General features: G+C 33.1%; 1 protein-coding gene and 1 long non-coding RNA gene across 3 annotated transcripts; both read left to right on the forward strand.

Annotated features, from left to right (window-relative positions):
* The first annotated feature begins 9,435 nt into the window (after positions 1–9,435).
* Positions 9,436–11,089, forward strand: LOC112741550 (stilbene synthase 3-like). The gene is made up of 2 exons (XM_025790572.2): positions 9,436–9,715; positions 10,043–11,089. Exons 1-2 carry the CDS (start codon positions 9,538–9,540, stop codon positions 11,032–11,034), a joined length of 1,170 nt encoding a protein of 389 aa, XP_025646357.1. The 5' UTR covers positions 9,436–9,537; the 3' UTR covers positions 11,035–11,089.
* A 2,934-nt stretch (positions 11,090–14,023) lies between these two features.
* LOC140178816 (uncharacterized) lies at positions 14,024–15,777 on the forward strand. Of its 2 annotated transcripts, XR_011871748.1 has the most exons (4): positions 14,024–14,148; positions 14,238–14,432; positions 14,619–14,659; positions 15,058–15,777. It is a non-coding gene; the product is annotated as an uncharacterized lncRNA (long non-coding RNA). The 2 variants fall into 2 exon arrangements; XR_011871747.1 differs by having other exon boundaries at positions 14,024–14,432.
* The last annotated feature ends 3,518 nt before the right edge of the window (positions 15,778–19,295 follow it).

A 19,295-nucleotide genomic window follows, 5' to 3' on the forward strand; every position in this document is an offset into this window, starting at 1 on the left:
TTTGGTAAGGTGGGATAAGTGTCAAGAGAGTCAGGAAACGGGTTGTCTGCACGCTTACGAGGAGCGTGCTCCACTTCTTCCTTCTTCTCCTCTGGAGTTTCCTTTTTAACTAGATCTTCATTGACCTTGGTCTCAGAACTAGCTACCTTACCACTTCTCAATTGAATAGCCTTGCAATCTTCTCTTGGGTTCACCACTGTATCACCAGGGAATGTATTTGAAGACCTTTCAGGTAATTGCTTGCTCATTTGACCCATTTGCACCTCCAAGTTTCTAATGGAGGCTCTGGTCTCTTGCATGAAACTCATCATCATCTCCCATTTAGAATCTTCTTGGGATTTAGAATTTGCCTGCTGAGGTGGTTGTTGTTGCTGAGATTGAAATTGGCGGTTATTATAGTTGTTCTATTGAAAACCGCCCTGAGAACCATTGTTGAAGTTCTGAGGTCTCTGAGGTTGATCTCTCCACCCAAAATTTGGGTAATTTCTCCATCCCTATTTGTATGTCTTAGAATATGGATCATTGTTGGGATTCCTAGGACTACTCCCCATGTAATTCACCTGTTCAGAAGAGGGTTGAGCATAATCATAATTATCATTTTGCATAGAGTTACCTGCCATGTCATAGGAGACTTCCTGTGGTGGATTTTGGGTGTTGATAGCTGAAAATTGCATGCCACCCATCTGTTGAGTAAGTAGATTTATTTGCTGAGACATCAGCTTGTTCTGAGCAAGAAGAGCATTAACAGCTTCTACTTCCAACATGCCTCTCTTTTGGGGGGTCTCAGAGTTCACAGGATTCCTGTTAGATGAGTATAAATATTGGTTGCTTGCAACTAATTCAATCAGCTCAATAGTCTCCTCTAGTGTCTTCTTCTTGTGCAATGAACCGCCTGCAGAAGTATCTAAGCTCATCTTGGACATCTCACCCAAGCCTTCATAGAAGATATATAGTTGGGTCCATTTGGAGAACATGTCCGGAGGGCATTGCCTAGTCAGTAGCTTGTATCTCTCCCATGCTTCATAAAGTGTTTCACCCTCCTTCTGTCTGAAGGTCTGTACCTCTAACCTAAGCTTAGTCAGCTTCTTTGGTGGAAAAAATTTAGTGAGAAACTCTGTAACAACCTTGTCCCAAGTATTCAGACTCTCCTTTGGTTGTGAATCTAGCCATAGCTTTGCTTTATCCCTCAGAGCAAACGGGAAAAGCATGAGTCTGTACACCTCTGGATTCACTCCATTTGTCTTCACAGTATCACATATATGCAGAAAATCAAATATGAACTGATTTGGATCTTCATGAGGAAGTCCATGATACTGGCAATTTTGTTGCACTAAGATGACCAATTGTGGCTTTAACTCAAAGTTTGCATTTATAGGAGGCACCACAATGCTCTTTCCATAAAGATCTGCAGTAGGAGCAGAATAAGAGCCAAACACTCTCCTTTGTTGATCATCCCCATTCGGATTTACCATATTGGCATTAGCATTATTATTTGCCATAGTGGATTCTGCAGCCTTGCAAAGTCTTGCTTGTTGTAAACGCCGTCTGAAAGTTCTTTCAGGTTCAGGATCAAAGTATAAGAGATGTTCTTTGTCTCTATTCCTGTGCATACACAAGCAGAAAACAAGAAAAAAAATTGGGACTCTCTACGTCAGAGTGCAGAGAAGTCCCTGTGAGGTAACCTGTGTAAAATAATAAAATAAAAATACTAAATAAATAAGTAAAAAGTTCGAAAATTTAAAAGGAAAAATAAACAGAAAAATTAAAATAAAATTAACTGGGTAACACCAAACTTAATTTTAGAAATAAAAAAAATTAATTTTTTTAGTGCTATTTTATTTATTTAAATATATATATATTTTTTATTTTTTAAAAATTAAAGACCAAAAATAAAACAAAAACTAATAGAATATATAAAAAAAAGTAAAAAAAAAAGTAATGGAAGGAAACGGAAACAAAAAACGAAAATAAAATGAAAATAAAATAAAAATGGAATAAAATAAAAAAATATAAAAACGAAGTAAAAAAAATTAAACGAAACAGGGGGGAACGAAAAAAAGAAAACAAGGGAAATTTTAAATTTTATTAATTTTTAAATGTTTTTTTTTGAAAAAAAATAATAAAATAATATTTAAATAGAATTAAAATTAAAACGCCTAATCTAAACAATCAAACAACTAATAGTTGTTAATCACAATCAATCCCCGACAACGGCGCCAAAAACTTGATGCGGTATTTACAACCACACTTACTAACCGGCAAGTGCACCGGGTCGTACCAAGTAATACCTTACGTGAGTAAGGGTCGATCCCACGAGGATTGATGGATTAAGCAACAATAGTATTTGATAGGCTTAGTTAGACAAACAGAAAAGAGTAATTGAGAGTTCAAAAGCATTAAACAATAAAGAAGAGTTTGAAGACAAGCAGGTGAATAGGTGAGGAATAAAATATTGAGAATACAGTTAAGGGTTCAGAGTTATCTATTTTCTAGATTGACTTTTCTTATTAACTAATTTTAATCATGTAAGATTTAATTCATGGCAAACTATTTGTGACTAGACCCTAATTTCTTAGACCTTCCTAGTCTCCTCTAAAATTCATCAACTGCCAATTCCTTGGTCAGTTGATTCCAATTAGAGGGTGATGATCAAATTCCAGTTTATATGCCACAAGAATTCTAATTGTCCAAAAATAAAGGGATTATATGTCACGTATCCCGTTAAAGACAAACAATTAGAAATTCAGGATAATATGTTTTCAAGCTATTGTTCAAGTAAAGAGCTTTTCCAAGTTATACAAGAACGCAATTAGAACATGGGTCATACTTCCGTTCCACTCAAATTCATAAAATAAAGAACGAAAACAAATTATTGAAATATAAATTAAAACATGAATTAAAATAGAAAAATAATATTATCAATCCATACAATAGACAGAGCTCCTAACCTTAACAATGGAGGATTAGTTGCTCATGGAATATGGAATGTAAATTTTGTATGGAATAATGTTGTGGAATGTTCTCCTCCGGAACCACCCTGTTAGGATCCCTTTTATAACTAATCCTAATAATTTAAAAATCTAATTTCAAAAATTAAAATAATATCTTTTCCTAAAATAAGATTTGAATTTAAATTCGAATTAATTAACAGTTCTTCAGTTGATGGGTGGGGACCACTTGTTCTGTCCATTCTACAGCTTCTAATCTGTGTGTTTCTGGGCTGAAAATTGAGTTAAAACAGCCCAGAAATCTCCCCCAGCATTTTTCTGCGTTTTCTGCACGTGGCGCATGTGACGCGTCCGTGTCGTCCACGCATTCGCGTCATTTGGGCAGATTCCAGTCCACGCGTTCGCGTCAGGCAGGCGATCCCGTCATTGCGATCTCCTCCATTCCGCGCGGTCGCGTGAGCTATGCGTCCGCGTCGATATTCGCTGGTCATCTCCTTGGTTTCTTCTCTTTCTCTGCAGAAACTTCGTCAAATCCATCCGAATGCTACCTAAAATAAATAAAATTGCACAAAACTCAAAATAGCATCCATAGTAGCTAAAATATAATTAATTCTTAATTAAACTCAACAAATTAGATGCAAATTTACTAGAAAAAGATAGGAAAGATGCTCACGAATCAGTGGGCCAATTTCAATTACAAAACCAGCAAAATTAGGATGTCTCTAATATTTTATGTTTCACTTAATTTCTTAAAATATGTGGGCAGAAATTTGTAGAATTTTTTAGAGGCTCAAATAAATTTTTTGTTAACCCATTTAAACTTTAGGACTTAGAAAAATTTTAGTTTTACATGTAGTAGTAGGAAAGAAATCATTGTATGAAAATCACTTACTTTTTAATTTCTTTAATAATTTTTTTTTGAAACAAAAGAAGCTCAACACAAAAATGGAGCAAACAAGCCAGGAAAACAATAAAACAACAACTATTGTAAACACCTAGTATTTTTTCAAACCAATAATTTATCCCAATGTCATCTCTGGTATTGCCATCAATAACAAAAGGGATCCTCGTACCTCCACTCCTTGTAATTAAGCAGAGTCATGTTGATGATTTCTTCAACACATTTTCCTGGATTCTAAAACAACCTCATGTTCCTTTTCAACCAGATGTTCCAAACAACTGTGAAAAAACTTATGAACTACTTCTTATGCTCCTTCTTTCTACTTGTAGCACCTATCCAGCTTTGAAAGTGTTCCTTCAAAGTACCCAGAAAGGACCATTGTCTGCCAAAATCAGATAATCAAGCGCACCACACCTGCTAAGTAAATTTATAGCCAAGAAACAAGTGGTGAACATATTCAACATCCTTATTACATAATACATACACAATATCACCTTGATTAACAATTCCGAGTCGACACAACCTTTCCTTTGTATTCACCCTGCCTATCAAGACAAACCAGACAAACAACTCTACTCTTGGAGAGACTAAACCTTTCCAAATAGTCTTAGTGAAGCTATAGCTTGTTATGTCATTCGGAAGCGTTTCTAACTGTAGCACCTGCAAAAAAGAGTTAGTAGAAAATACACCTTGCCTGTCATACTTTCAGACAACTCTATCCTCTCTGTCAGAAGCTAGTTTAACCAGCCTCAAAGTGTCGTGTAATTGATTCACAAGTTTTAACTCCTATTGGAATAGCTCACGCCTCCATTGAAAATTTCAAATCCACTATAACCCATCCCAAAACCCACAAACACCATCGATCCTTTTTGGATTGAAACCAAGAAGGGCCTTAGAAACCTATCCTTCAGAGGACCACAACTTAGCCAGACATCTTCCCAGAAGTGAGTTTTTCTACCATCACCAATCTCCATGGACAAGCCAGTTATCATCTTGTCTCTTATATGTTGCTCTTTTATTTGTAACTGACAGATATCCTTCCATGGACCCCCTCTAGTAGGTAATGTTTGGGTGGATAATATCTTATTAGGGAAAAGGTTATTACATGAGCATACCACCTTCTTCCACAACAGACACTCCTCCTTTGAAAATCTCCACCGCCACTTAAATAAGAGTGCTATGTTACGAAGCATCGCATTTTTGACCCCTAATCCACCTAACTTTTTTGGAGCTTGGACCACTTCTCATCTAACCAACGCCATACCGTTCTTCCCATCCTCTTTACTCCACAAGAATCTTCTTTGTAAAAAAATCAGTTTCTCTGCAACAGCCTTTGGCATCTTATATAAGTTTAAATAATATACCGGCAGGCTATTTAATACTGCTTTGATGAGCACCAACTTTTCCGCTTTATTGAGTACCTTAAATTTTCATAAACTGAGCTTCTACTCCACTTTGTCAATAATTAGCTTCTAAATCTTGACCAATCTCGGGTTAGCTCCTAGAGGGATTCCAAGGTATCTGACCGAAAGATTAGCTTCCTTGCACCCCAACAAACTGCACATACTTCGAACCCACTGTTGTTCACAATTGATTGAGATCAAACTGAATTTGTCAAAATTGATATTAAGCACCGTAGAAGCCTCTTGTAGTTCTTAATAGTCTCCTCCTCTGGCGGACAGAACAACACAATGTCATCGGCAAACAGGAGATGTGACAATTCTATATTGTCTCTCCTAATGAATAATGGAGATATCTGGCCGTTTCTAACTGCCACTTCAATAATTCTATGTAGGACATCAACAACAAGTACAAACAAGAAAGGAGATAGAGGATCACCTTGTCTCAAACCTCTTTCCATTTTGAACCGCTTTGTTGGTGAACTATTTATCAACACTGACATAGAAGATGTGTTGACACACTCCATAACCCACTCTCTCCACCTACGCCCGAAACCCATCTTCTGCAGAACAATGTCCACAAAACTCCACTTGACTCTATCATATGCCTTTTGAAAATCCATCTTGATTATAGCGTTTCCTTTTTTCTTATTTTAAGCCAATGTATAATTGAGATTTAAAGAGTGTTTTTCTTTTTTCTACTAACCTTGAGGACAAAATTGTTTAAATAGGGAGAGTATTGTTACAACCCAATTAATATTTGGTCGCTTAATTAGTTGATTAGCACATTAGAATTTGTTAAAAATATAAATAAAAGTATTGAGTCATTATATTATTAAATATGAAAAAAATTAATGAATTGGTGAATTTTTTAAAACTCTTTGATATTACTAACTTATCAGAATAGAGTTGCAACGTCTTCTAATTCTTTACTCTTTTTGTAATTTTTTATTAATTTATATTTTATTATAAAACATCTATCTAATAATAATTATAAAATAATATAGTCAATTGTGTTATTTGTTTAATTTGGTCAAGCAAGACTAATTAATTAATTGGTGGTAGACTCCGATCCATTGTCATCCACCAAACTCCTCATACACCCGATCAAACTAACATGTTCAATTTCAATAATGAAATTTATATAAAAAATTATAGGACCACTTATAAATATACAATAAGTACTAGTTAATTAATAAATAACACGCGAACATTTTTGCTTGGAAGAGATTTCAACATAACATGGATAAATGGTACTGATGAAGCAAGTGATGCCCAACTACCTATTGCATCTATTCAAATAGCCGTCACATATATAAAATCTTATGTTCCCCTGTTAACATTTCTGAGATAGCGGACTAAAAGTTGCTATAGTATGATACACCAAAAAAATTAAAGGAATTTTTTCACAAACAAATAAAAAAATAAAACACATATTAAATAACAACAATAATATTTAGAGACAATACAAATTCAATTCAAATAACTTAAAGTTATTTTATTTAGTGTTCATTAATTATTGTTAGAATAATAATGTAATTTTAGATATAATAAATATATAATTATGGATATTATATATATATGAAATTATAAATGTTATATTATATAAGATAATTTTAAATACTATCTCTCTAATATTACTGCAATAACAAATATTATATTTTATCAAATACAAACGAATGATAAATATTATTAAAAATATAATTATTTGTGTTTTTTATCAGTTTAAATTAAAAAAAAATAGTATCATGATCACTACAACAAATCCGGTAGATAGCGGCAGAAATTTTATGGCGGTTTTGTAAAATTGCCGCCAAATGACATATTGCGGCGCATATAGCGGCGGTTAGAGACAAGGCTGCAATCAGGATTGTATTTAGCGACGGTTTTTCAACAAATCGCCGCTATCTGTAACGTCAAGTGACTCATCATGTTACATTTTGCGGCGGTTTTTATTCCAACCGCCGCAAAATGCATATAACGACATATTTCATTAGTTTCCTTTAAGGGAGACACTCCGATAAAGATGCTTAAAACGTCTTTTTTTAAAGATGTTTGTTATTAACTAACATTTAATACATATAATTGATTAAACTATATTATTTTTGTCAAAGATCAGACAAATTGATTTGGTCAAAAAATTGATAAACCAAACCTTGAACCGATTTAAATTAATATTTTTTTTTATAAAAAATGACTACAATAATCTTATTATAAAAAATAATAAAATATTTTTTTAATTTTAAAAATCTTAAATTCTAACCATATAACGATACAAAAAAAGGAAAAAAAAATATTAGAATTTAGGATTCTTAAAATATATTTATATATAAAAGAATATTTTAGTCAATTTTTATAATAGAAATATTGAAATTATTTTTTATAAAAAATATTAATTTAGACCGATTTAAGGTATAATTTATTGATTTTTTTGCCAAATCAATTTATCTGATCTAATTTTGATAAAAACAACATAGTTTAATCAATTATATGTATTAAATTTTAATTACTTAAAAACATCTTTAAAAAAAGACGTTTTAAGCGTCTTTATCTAAGTGGCTCCCTTCCTTTAATACCATCTGGATATAATCTAGTTAATTTAAGACTACTATTTTAGCCTACATATGGTTTAATCATTGTTACTTAATTTCGTAACACTTTTTTTAGATCCGTTTTACGTAAAAAATTTCACAAATTAAATAAGCTATATATGTTAACTCATGTGAACAAATTTACCAATAAGATTTCCTCATTTACTTTATTGTCATTTAAATTTGCATTCAAACATAAATGTAAAATAAGAAAATATAGTCATAGGCTAATTTTATAAAGTTAAAATAAAGTTGTAACGAGCATATATTAAAGTTACTCTTCTTTAAACTTATGCCTTACAAAACATAAATCAGGAAACTCTAAGAGTAGATAAACATGTAAACCTGCTACCCAAATCATTAAATTAAGGAAATCAACGTAACTCTTATAATAAAAAATTAAAATTTCTCTCCAACATCGTATTGACTTGGCGAAAAATTAATAATTAAAAATATTTTCCACAAGTCATTAAAAATTCAAAACTTTATAATTTTACCAAAATTATAATTTTAAATTTTAAATTTTTTATTTTAATGATTTGTTGAGCATTTATTAAAATAAAAAAATTTAAAATTTTTTTAATAACAATCTTAACTTGTATTCTTAGATATAAGAATTCATAATAACTAAATTCAAAATTAATTAATGTTTTATCAAAATTAAATACTAAATAGAATAAAAATATTTTTATATGAAAATCGATCAATTATCTATATAATTATTAGCACTATATACATCGAAGAGTTATCTGGCTTGGTGGTAACATGATATTGTTAAAGCTTTTCCTTCTTCCAGGTTCCAGGTTCGAGCCCTGCCTTCTTCATTTGTGGAAGGTTTACATAGAGTTGATATTCTACAGTGATCCACACGTTGTGGGTCTATTGGTGGGTGCGGATTTAATGATTGAGTCGGTTGGACCATTGGACCACCGGTCGGTTTGATTCTAATAACTAAATACGGAAATTTAGCGGCGGTTCTAAACCGCCGCAAAACAAATGATGTTTTTGTTTATTTGCTATTTAGCGGCGGTTTGCAACCCACCGCAAAATTGATAGACGTTTAGCGGCGGTTATTCCAGCGGTTGAATAAAACCGCCGCTATCCGTTTAGCCGCGCCCTATCTTCCGGCGTTTCATTAAACCGCCGCGAAATATTTTGCAGCAGTTCAAAATCGCCGCTAAAAGGCTACAGAAACCGCCGCTAAATGACGATTTTGTTGTAGTGGATAAATATTATATTCTGCCAAGAAAAAAAAAATAGATACATAAATCACTAAAGAATTAAGACAACAGTCTGAGCCGCCATCCACATACAATATTGACAATATTATGAATAATTATACTAAAGCTACACTATATAAACTAAAATATACCTTGATACATGCACAATCAATCATAGTCAAAGTAAAACAATAAAACAACGAATTGAAGAAGTCAGAATACATCTGCTGACGGTTTGAATCCAGGAACATTATTACGAGTTTACTATACTTTTAGTTGTTGAGCACGTTTTATATATATGTTCCAATAATTCCTCCATTTAATTCCACTTATGCCCCTAATCTAATCGATGCATATAAATATCCCCCCTCTCCGTGCCTAATTCTTCACCAAAATACCAAACACATAGCTAATAAGCTTTGCTATCCCAAAGAACATAGTGAAGCTTTGCTATCCAAAAAACACATCTAAGAAAAGATGGTGTCTGTGAGTGAGATCCGCAACGTTCAAAGAGCAGAAGGCCCTGCAACTGTATTGGCAATTGGCACAGCAAATCCATCAAATTGTGTTGATCAGAGTACATATGCTGATTACTATTTTAGAGTAACTAATAGCGAGCACATGACTGATCTCAAGAAGAAATTTCAGCGTATTTGTATGTATTTTTATTAAGTGTTTTAGCTTTATTTTATTTAATATTTATTAAGAAAAAAAATTATCATTTTACTTTTATATTAATTAAAATGCAAAATTAACATATTATACAACATATCATATTCACCGTTTGATATTAACAGTAATAACTACTCAATAATAACATTACTTTTATAATTACAAATTTGGATAAATTATATATTCAAATGGTACTTAAAGATTTAAGTCACTTCGAAAATAACTCAAGAATAATATTATTGTTATATATTTCATTTTCTAGACTTTATCAAAGGTAATGATGGATACGAATTACACATTATTATTTCAGGTGAAAGAACACAGATCAAGAATAGACATATGTATTTAACGGAAGAGATATTGAAAGAGAATCCTAACATGTGTGCATACAAGGCACCGTCGTTGGATGCAAGGGAAGATATGATGATCAGGGAGGTACCAAGGGTTGGAAAAGAGGCTGCAACCAAGGCCATCAAAGAATGGGGACAGCCAATGTCTAAAATCACACATTTGATCTTCTGCACCACCAGCGGTGTTGCGTTGCCTGGCGTTGATTACGAACTCATCGTACTCTTAGGGCTCGACCCATGCGTCAAGAGGTACATGATGTACCACCAAGGCTGCTTCGCTGGCGGTACTGTTCTTCGTTTGGCTAAGGACTTGGCTGAAAACAACAAGGATGCTCGTGTTCTTATTGTTTGTTCTGAGAATACCGCAGTCACTTTTCGTGGTCCTAGTGAGACAGACATGGATAGTCTTGTAGGACAAGCATTGTTTGCGGATGGAGCTGCTGCGATTATCATTGGTTCTGATCCTGTGCCAGAGGTTGAGAAGCCTATCTTTGAGATTGTTTCAACCGATCAAAAGCTCGTCCCTGGCAGCCATGGAGCTATCGGTGGTCTCCTTCGTGAAGTTGGGCTTACATTCTATCTTAACAAGAGTGTTCCAGATATTATTTCGCAAAATATCAACGACGCACTCAGTAAAGCTTTTGATCCATTGGGTATATCTGATTATAACTCAATATTTTGGATTGCACACCCTGGTGGACGTGCAATTTTAGACCAGGTTGAACAGAAGGTGAACTTGAAACCAGAAAAAATGAAAACTACTAGAGATGTGCTTAGCAATTATGGTAATATGTCAAGTGCATGTGTGTTCTTCATCATGGATTTGATGAGGAAGAAGTCTCTTGAAGAAGGACTTAAAACCACAGGTGAAGGACTTGATTGGGGTGTGCTTTTTGGCTTTGGTCCTGGTCTCACCATTGAAACCGTTGTTCTTCGTAGTGTGACCATCTAATACACTTAATTATATATCTATCTCTGCAAATATATGATTGTGTTATTTTTTAATAGTTTTTTTTTGCTCCAAAATAAGGTCTTGATTGGCCCGTATATTATTAATTGAGAGAAAAGTTAGACAAAGTTGTTTATAGTTATTTGTTTATGCGAAGATTCAACATCAAAACCTGTAACTGTTAGTAAAGTATAAATCAAATTCTTTTCTTTTGAGCAACATGTCACATACCAATATATATTTGGGTTGCATTTTCATCTAAAAACAAATATAAGCACCTCCGTATGAGGATCCATTTATAATAAAGTAAAAAAGTATTAGCTATGATAGTATTACCCCCAACCCTTGCCTCTACTCCATCTTCTCTTACCCTTACATACACCGAACTCATTTTGCATTTTGTCATCCCTAGTTATTGCAAAGCCGCAAATTCGCAGATGGACGATGTTGTCTTTAATTTGGAAGACATTATTGTTATTGGTTGTTATTGTTGCTGCTAGTGGCTATGGTGGGGTTGATGGCAGCGACACTTCTAAAGTTCTAATGATGAGGCAAAGATGGCAATGAGACTGCTAACTATAGTGTATGAATAGAAATAAAAAACAAAAATGTATATACTTTTTTTAATTTTACGAAATATGAATTGTTATAGTTATATATATATATATATATATATATATATATATATATATATATATATATATATATCGTAATCAAATTTAGAGAGACTAACGATATCATGATCCGATTTGAATCGTAATTGGTACTTAATAGAAAGTATCTCTTAACAAGGCTATTAACAATTAATTTATTCTTCTTTTTATAAAATTATTTATATTTAATTTATTATCATTAAAAACAAATAAATGACCACTAAAAATAATTTTTTTTAGTGGTGAAGCCACACATGTGTTATTATTATTATTATTATTATTATTATTATTATTATTATTATTATTATTATTATTTAGACTCCACATTTAATATTATTTTATTTTTCTTTCTTCAGTCAACGACCCCCCCAATTTCTTTCATTTTTCAAGGTATTGCAAACAAAATTCAAGAAAAAATTGGGGTTGGAATTAATGCAAGTCACATTAGAAAATTTGATGTACCAGTTTGATTCAACAAAATTTTGGGAGATCAATTTGATTTATACGTGAATTTTTTTTTCTACGATATCCTCTAATTCAGCAAACTAATTAAGGATTAATTCGTTATAGATTGGAGCTTTAATTCAAAGTTTGTCACTGGTCAACAGATTACTGCAAGCACAAGGTGAAATTCAAATTCTTAACACTTATTTAAGCAAACGAGGGAGCTAAACACTCAACTAATCCAAGTTGATTTTTACAATTATAATTTGATAAACTATTTTGACCGTTTAGCCATAAAAAGTTATACAATGTATTGTTGCATTTACATTAATGTACTTGTTAATCTATTTTTTTTTTTCTAAAATTCAATGAGTACAAGTTTTACTTATGAATATATGAATAACATATTTTGAGAAAAAAGTATCCACAGAAAATTTTCACCATCCTTTTATATATATGTATATATTAGTGTAATGTTTTTATTAATCCGCCTTTTTTTTTTTTAACAAAATTCAAGATGGGCAACAACAACACCCTTGTAGCAGCATCAACTTAAACTATTTGACATCACACAAAAGTGGATCATGGCGAAGGAGAAGTGACATACTCTAGTTCCTCAGGATCTCCACATTTATAATGATACTTAAACTCAAGAAATATCAATTTAAATTTCTAATCGGCCCTCAAAGTATCTACACTCGTCGTTACAATCACGATTTAGAACCAATTTAGCAAAGCCGTCTCATTTTTCATTATTGGAAAGAAAAATTTCTCCAAATCTTGGTTGGCGCTTCTCCCTCAACTTGTCAATCACCTTCAATTTGACGGCGGCAAAGTAGACATTGTCATGGTTAGGGATGGCAAACTGGCAATGGATCGGATAGGGTTTAAACCCAACGCTAACTCTACCCACAAGTTAAATTTGTTACTAAAACTTAATTCTACCTTATTCGAGGGTATTAGAACCTATCTGCAGGTTTTCACAAATATGCAATATTATTATATATCCTAATGAGCATACAATTTAAAATTTCAATATAAATAACACAATAATACTACAAACAACACAATTGTCCCATAAACAACATAACCATTAAATATTCAATTCTACATAAAAATCTTTGCTTAAATTAATAATATAAATAAATAAAATATTGTGATATAATATTTTATTTATATATCACTAAAATAGAATTAATTTTTATATAAATAAAAAAGTTAAATTATCAATTGATGATCTTGGCTTAATGGTAAAGATCTTTTGTACTAAGAGGTCCTTGTTTCAACACCATTCTATAACATATTTTTATAACATATACATATATAGGGTGCGGGTTGGTCGGGTAGGGTTGAGACTCAACCCGCACCCTACCTAACCCGCGTTCAAATCCGCTCTGCACTCAACCCTACTTGCAGCAGATTGGGTTGAGTAGGGTTGGGTACCCGCGGGTATGGTGCATATTGCCACCCCTGGTCATGGTGGGTTTGGGCCGAGGATCGAAAATTTGGTAGATGGTGCAAGGAGTTTTTAAGTTGTGGTTGAAAAAGAGAGTGATGATTGCAGAAGTAGTCAACACAGGTGAGTGGGATAGCACTACAAGAAAAAAGGCCTGTCGCCTGACTTTTTTCTTGCCATGCTTTAAAAGCGTGGTCAAAAGAGGTCAATGGTCACGCTTTTATGAAGGTGGCAATTGATTTAGAGATTTAGCCATGCTTTTTTTTGTCACGCTTTAAAAACGTGGCTAAAAAGGATCAATTGCCACGCTTTTATGAGGATGTCGGTTTATTAAAGATTTGGCAATGCTTCAAAAGCGTGGCCGAAAGGACTTTATTTTCCCTCCTATATAAAGTTAGAATACCCTAATTTTTCTCACCCTTATTGTGCCTCCCTCCCTTACCAAAGCCCTCCCTCTCACTCTCAACATACACTCAAACACTTTCTGACTTACCGCCGATCACTGCCACCTTCACCCACCTCACCGCCGTTCTCCATGCGCTCTTGTTCACGCAAAAAATATATGTTCAGTCCTTCTCCTCCAAGAACTTTCTATTATCATTGGCTTGCTATTTTTTTGTCTTTAATTTTTATTTTTTCTTTTAAAGCTGTAGGTTGAAGTAGAAAATCTTATAAATGAGGAGCACCAGTTAGATGAGCAAATAAGGTTTCAGTGTCCTCTGCTGATTCTACTAAACCCTAAACAGTTGTCATACTTGTCTGCTATCTTTTTAACTAATCCTTAATCTTTATTGCAATGAGATGCAAGAAAGATTAAAAGGTCTTAGTGAAGATGAAAACACTCAAAGGTAGTAAAATCCTCTCTTGTACTTGTTCTCTTTTCTAATTTTTCCTTATTAATCAGTATCATCATCTAAATATAGCTATATACCCAGAGTTGATTTTTTATTATTGTTGCATTGGTTACTTTTTTAAAATTTATTTATATTTTTACACTCATTATACTAAATTTGTGAACCATTGAATTGATGTAGGTCAGGGAGCATTTAAAAATATTCACCATATGACTGATGAGGTGAGTTTGGTGATATTAACAGTTCTTTTCTTTTTGTAATCATATAAAATTTCCCCAACTATGATAAATATAGGGTCAAAGGGGTTGGGTAGGAGACAAAGGAATATTTCTTGCAAATGTTTTACATTCTACAATAACATTCTGGGAAATTGGTTGTTATATGCCCAATATTGAAAGTTATAAGGTTATCACGGCACTTATTTTTAGATAAATGCTACTGTATTTGAAATTAATATAATCTTAAATTGTTCAGGAGTTTGTGATCACGTTTTGATGAACCTTTTGCAATGTAGACATTGTCCTGCATCTCCTATCCCTAAATTTTTGTCTTTTATCCCTTTACTCTGTTCAATTATGAATCAATATGGGATTCTAAATAATGGTTATTGCATGACCAGGTGGTCCTGGATGATAAAATTAACAGTGTTGTGAAAGTTCTTTCTGGTGGCATGAAGAGGAAATTGTCTCTTGGAATTGCATTGATAGGGAACAATAAGGTAGTATGCATATCAAAAACACTTGCTCTATTTTTGTATTCATATATTGAAAAAAATTGGAATCCCTTGGTCTTACCTGGTATGTTATAATTCTTGATGAACCTCCCAGTGGAATGGATCCATACTCAATGCGTTTGACTTCATAGTTAATACAAAAATTTAAGAAGGGAAGGATAATCTTACTAACAACTCATTCAATGGATGAATCAAATGAACTAGATGATCGGATAGCTATCATGGCCAATGGTTTTCTGAAATGCCGAGGAAGGTTTAATTTACTTCTCACTTTCTCCAATTACACCGTCCATTTGAAAGCTAGCGATTGAAATGGAACATGAGGATCAAAGACAAAATTTATATATGGAGATTAAGTTTTGTATATATGTATATATTTTGTTATATGCCTTTATCCACTTTGTACTTTCCTTTCTCAACTAGGTTAATTTCTTTTTCTACTATCCTCTCATGGTGCGCATACGCGTGCATGTGTACCGACACCCATGTGTGTGCACTGTTTGCCTATTTTGAATTTCATATTAGGCAACTCATTAAATTTTATGTGTAGTTACTTTCTGAATTTCCAGATTTTTTTTTGTTATTTTCCTATGATGACTTGATTTCTAGTGGCAAAATTGGTGGAAATTTAGTTTTAACTTTTAAATGCACATCTAGGTATCATGATTATTGCATTATGCATTTTTTTCTCCTCTTATTTATAGTATTTTTTGACAGCTCACTTTTTTTGAAGCATCATTATGGAGTTGGTTATAGTCTAACTCTTGTAAAGGTTTGTTCTATCCTGATAACTTCCTCTTCAATTCATTCAGGTGCTGATGTTTCATGGCAAAAATGTTCTATTTATTTATGTATTTTTAGTTTTTCATTTTTCTCTAATTCTTGTCCTTTCAGTAAGCTCCTGTTGCTTCTATAGCTAGTGATATAGTATATCATCATGCTCCCTCAGCAACATGTGTAAGCGAGGTAATCTCTCATAGTATAGCTATTTGCAATTCAATTTAATATCAGTTTGATGAACTTAATACTCATATATGAATAGTAGGCAATTAATAGTCTTTTTTATATCACTTTAAAGGGAGAAAAAGTAGCTTACTTTTATCATATATCAAATTCTTTCAGATAATTCATTACTTTGGACATGAATAAACTAACTTTACCATGGTGATTATTAATTGTTACTCATAAGTTTCGTGACTTCATATTTAGCTTTACAGTAAAAAGGAAAGAAACCTAATGTAGTGAAAGAAGAGAGTATGAAAGGAAGAGGATAAAAAATCTCAAGAAGGAGAGAGCAAAATTTAAAACATAGGTCTAACCTTAGAGATTGAGCCATGGTTCATGTTATAGGGACCCAAATCTGTTTTAGGAAAAGAATAACACATAGGTCCTAGCCTTAGAGATTAGCCAGGTAACAAGATATGTTCATATTTTTGCATATCTAGGCACAAAAATGCCCCAAAAGAATGCACTACTAGAATATCTAAGTACGAAAAAACTACTCAATATCATATGTTGTCCAAAGATGGAAAAGCTCGCTTGAAATATCTGGCATTCTTTTTCCGCCACAGATGCTGAAAGTGAAGAGATGAGGTGTAAAAAAGGTAAACGTGAAAAACTTACATAGAATAGGTTGAATAGGTCTTTCCCAGCTCTGACAGCATTTGAATATAGATGCAAGCCATACATGCTTTAAGATTGAACCTGGTTTCCTCTCTTTCATTGTTTTTAATAGTTAATTTTATTAAGGAGTTAATTACCTATATCATTTGAAATGCACAAAAGCAAAAAGGAAAAATGGTAAGGTAGTTGGTTTTATGTTGGATTTCATATAAACAGTGCTTTGGTTATGGATAATCAAGTTCAAACTCAATTAAAAAATACTTCCTTTTCATACATTGTTTTTAAATATGTTTTGCATGATGTTATGATGATTGATTCTATTTATTTAATTCGGCCTTGCTGGATATGCATTTGCAGGGGGAACTGAGATTTTCTTTAGGCTTCCCCTAGCATCTTCATAAGCTTTTGAGGGGGTGTTTTAGGAAAATTGAAGGTTTCATGAAAAAACCACTTTTGAACATGGAAATAAGCGATAACAGGGCTGCTATGGCAGCTAGAGTAGTCGCAGTGAAAGTTGTTCACAACAGAATGGATGGACAATTTTGTGATACTGATATCTAAGAATTAGGTTATTAGCTTTTTGTGATGGAATTGTAAATTTTCCTTTTACTAATTCTGAGTACTTATTTCTTAAGGTGTCACCTCGGATAGCAAAAGCTTGCTGGAAGTTGATCATAGTCATGGCTTTTCTTTTCTTATTTTTCAAATGTTTGTAACATGTTGATAAACCCCCTTTGTAGGGTTTATCTTGTGTTGAATTTAGAGCATTTTGATAACCTTTCCTCAGATTTATTCAATGAAATAGCATGATTTTGTGATTGTCTCCGTATTTGTGCTTAGATGTATAAATATGCTTTTTGGACCTTTAATTTTGATAGTTTTTATCTTCCTTTGATTCCACTAGATGCCTTGATGAGTTTGCTAGTGATTTCAGATTGAAAAGGGGCTAGGAAAGGATCAAAGGAGTGAAAGGAAAGCATACAAAGTAGAGAAATCATGAAAAGCTAAAGATTTAGAAAAGCTCATGGACGCGCGTGCGCACTATGCACCTACGCGCAGATCGTGAAATTCTCCAGGGACGCGTACGCGCACAGTGCACGTACGCGCTGAAGGCTGCACGTGATTTTTAAAGAGGAACTCTTGCCTGGCAATTTTGGAGGGTTTCTGACCCCATTTGGAGCCGAGTTTTTGGCGGGAAAAGGCTAAATAGACCAAGGAATGAAGGGGAAGGCATGTAGACATTCATACAGAGACATTAGGCTAAGTTTTAGTTAGTTTTAGAGAGAGAAGCTGTCACTTCTCTCTAGGATTAGGATTAGGATTAGGTTTAGTTCTTAGATCTAGGTTTTAATTCATGCTTTCTCTACTTCTACTCTTTAATTCTTTGTTGTTACATTCATCATTCTTCTATTGTTTGTTATAATTTCTTCTATTTTATTTGTAGATCTACTTTTGTTCATTCTATTTTCTTTCAATTCAATTTGAAGTAATTCATGATAATTGTGTTTTTTTTATTGTTGTTATTAATTCCTTGCAATAATTGTTGTTAGATTTCATTGTTGTTGCCAATTTACCTTGTTTTCCTTTTATGCCTTCCAAGTGTTTGATGAAATGCTTGGTTGGATTTTAGTGTAGATTTTATTCCTCTTGGCCTAGGTAGAGTAATTAGTGACGCTTGAGTTATCCAATCCTTTGTTGATTGATAATTAGAAGTTGCTAGCTAATTGATTTGGATACCACTAACGTTAGTCTTTCCCTTGGGAGTTGGTTAGGACTTGTGAAATCAAGTTGATTCATCCACTTGACTTTCCTCCATGGTTAGAGGTTAACGAAGTGCTAGAAATGGACAATTTGTGGTCACAATTGAGGAGGATAACTAGGATAGGACTTCTAATTCTCATAACATTGCCAAGAGCTTTCATAGTTATTAGTTTACTTTCATTGCCATTTATATTTCTTGTCTAAAATCTCAAAAAAGAAACCCCAAACATACTTCATAACCAATAACAAGATGCTTCATTGCAATTACTAGGGAGAACGACCCGAGGTTCAATACTTCGATTTATAAATTTAGGGGTTTGTTACTTGTGACAAACAATCTTTTGTATGAAAGGATTATTGATTGGTTTGGAAACTATACTTTACAACGAGACTTCATTAGTGAAATTCTAAGCCATCAAGAATCCCATTCATCACATGTACATACCATGTAAATCAAATCAATGAAAAATGAATCTTTTAACATCTCTTTTGTATGAAAGCAGGTTTATTTTGTATTAGAAAAATCTAAAAAAAAATTCTACCCATACTAGTATTTTTTTTAAAAAAATTTGATAAGGATGTAGCCACGATTTAAAAGCGTGGCAATAGATTCACATCTAGGCATGTTTAAGAAAGCGTGGGTGTATGTCTCCTATCGACACGCTTTCAAAGCGTAACCAAAGCCAAACCAATGGGCATGCTTCTAAAAGCATGGCTATATGTACACTTTTCGGTACGTT

Source organism: Arachis hypogaea, chromosome 14, assembly GCF_003086295.3.
Source record: "Arachis hypogaea cultivar Tifrunner chromosome 14, arahy.Tifrunner.gnm2.J5K5, whole genome shotgun sequence".
NCBI lineage: Eukaryota > Viridiplantae > Streptophyta > Magnoliopsida > Fabales > Fabaceae > Arachis > Arachis hypogaea.

Excerpts from the sequence above, each read along its gene's own strand:
- LOC112741550 (XM_025790572.2), top strand. The coding sequence starts at position 9,538 with ATGGTGTCTGTGAGTGAGATCCGCAACGTTCAAAGAGCAGAAGGCCCT. Across the intron at positions 9,716-10,042 it reads GAAGAAATTTCAGCGTATTT|GTGAAAGAACACAGATCAAG; the intron begins GTATGTATTTTT and ends TTATTATTTCAG.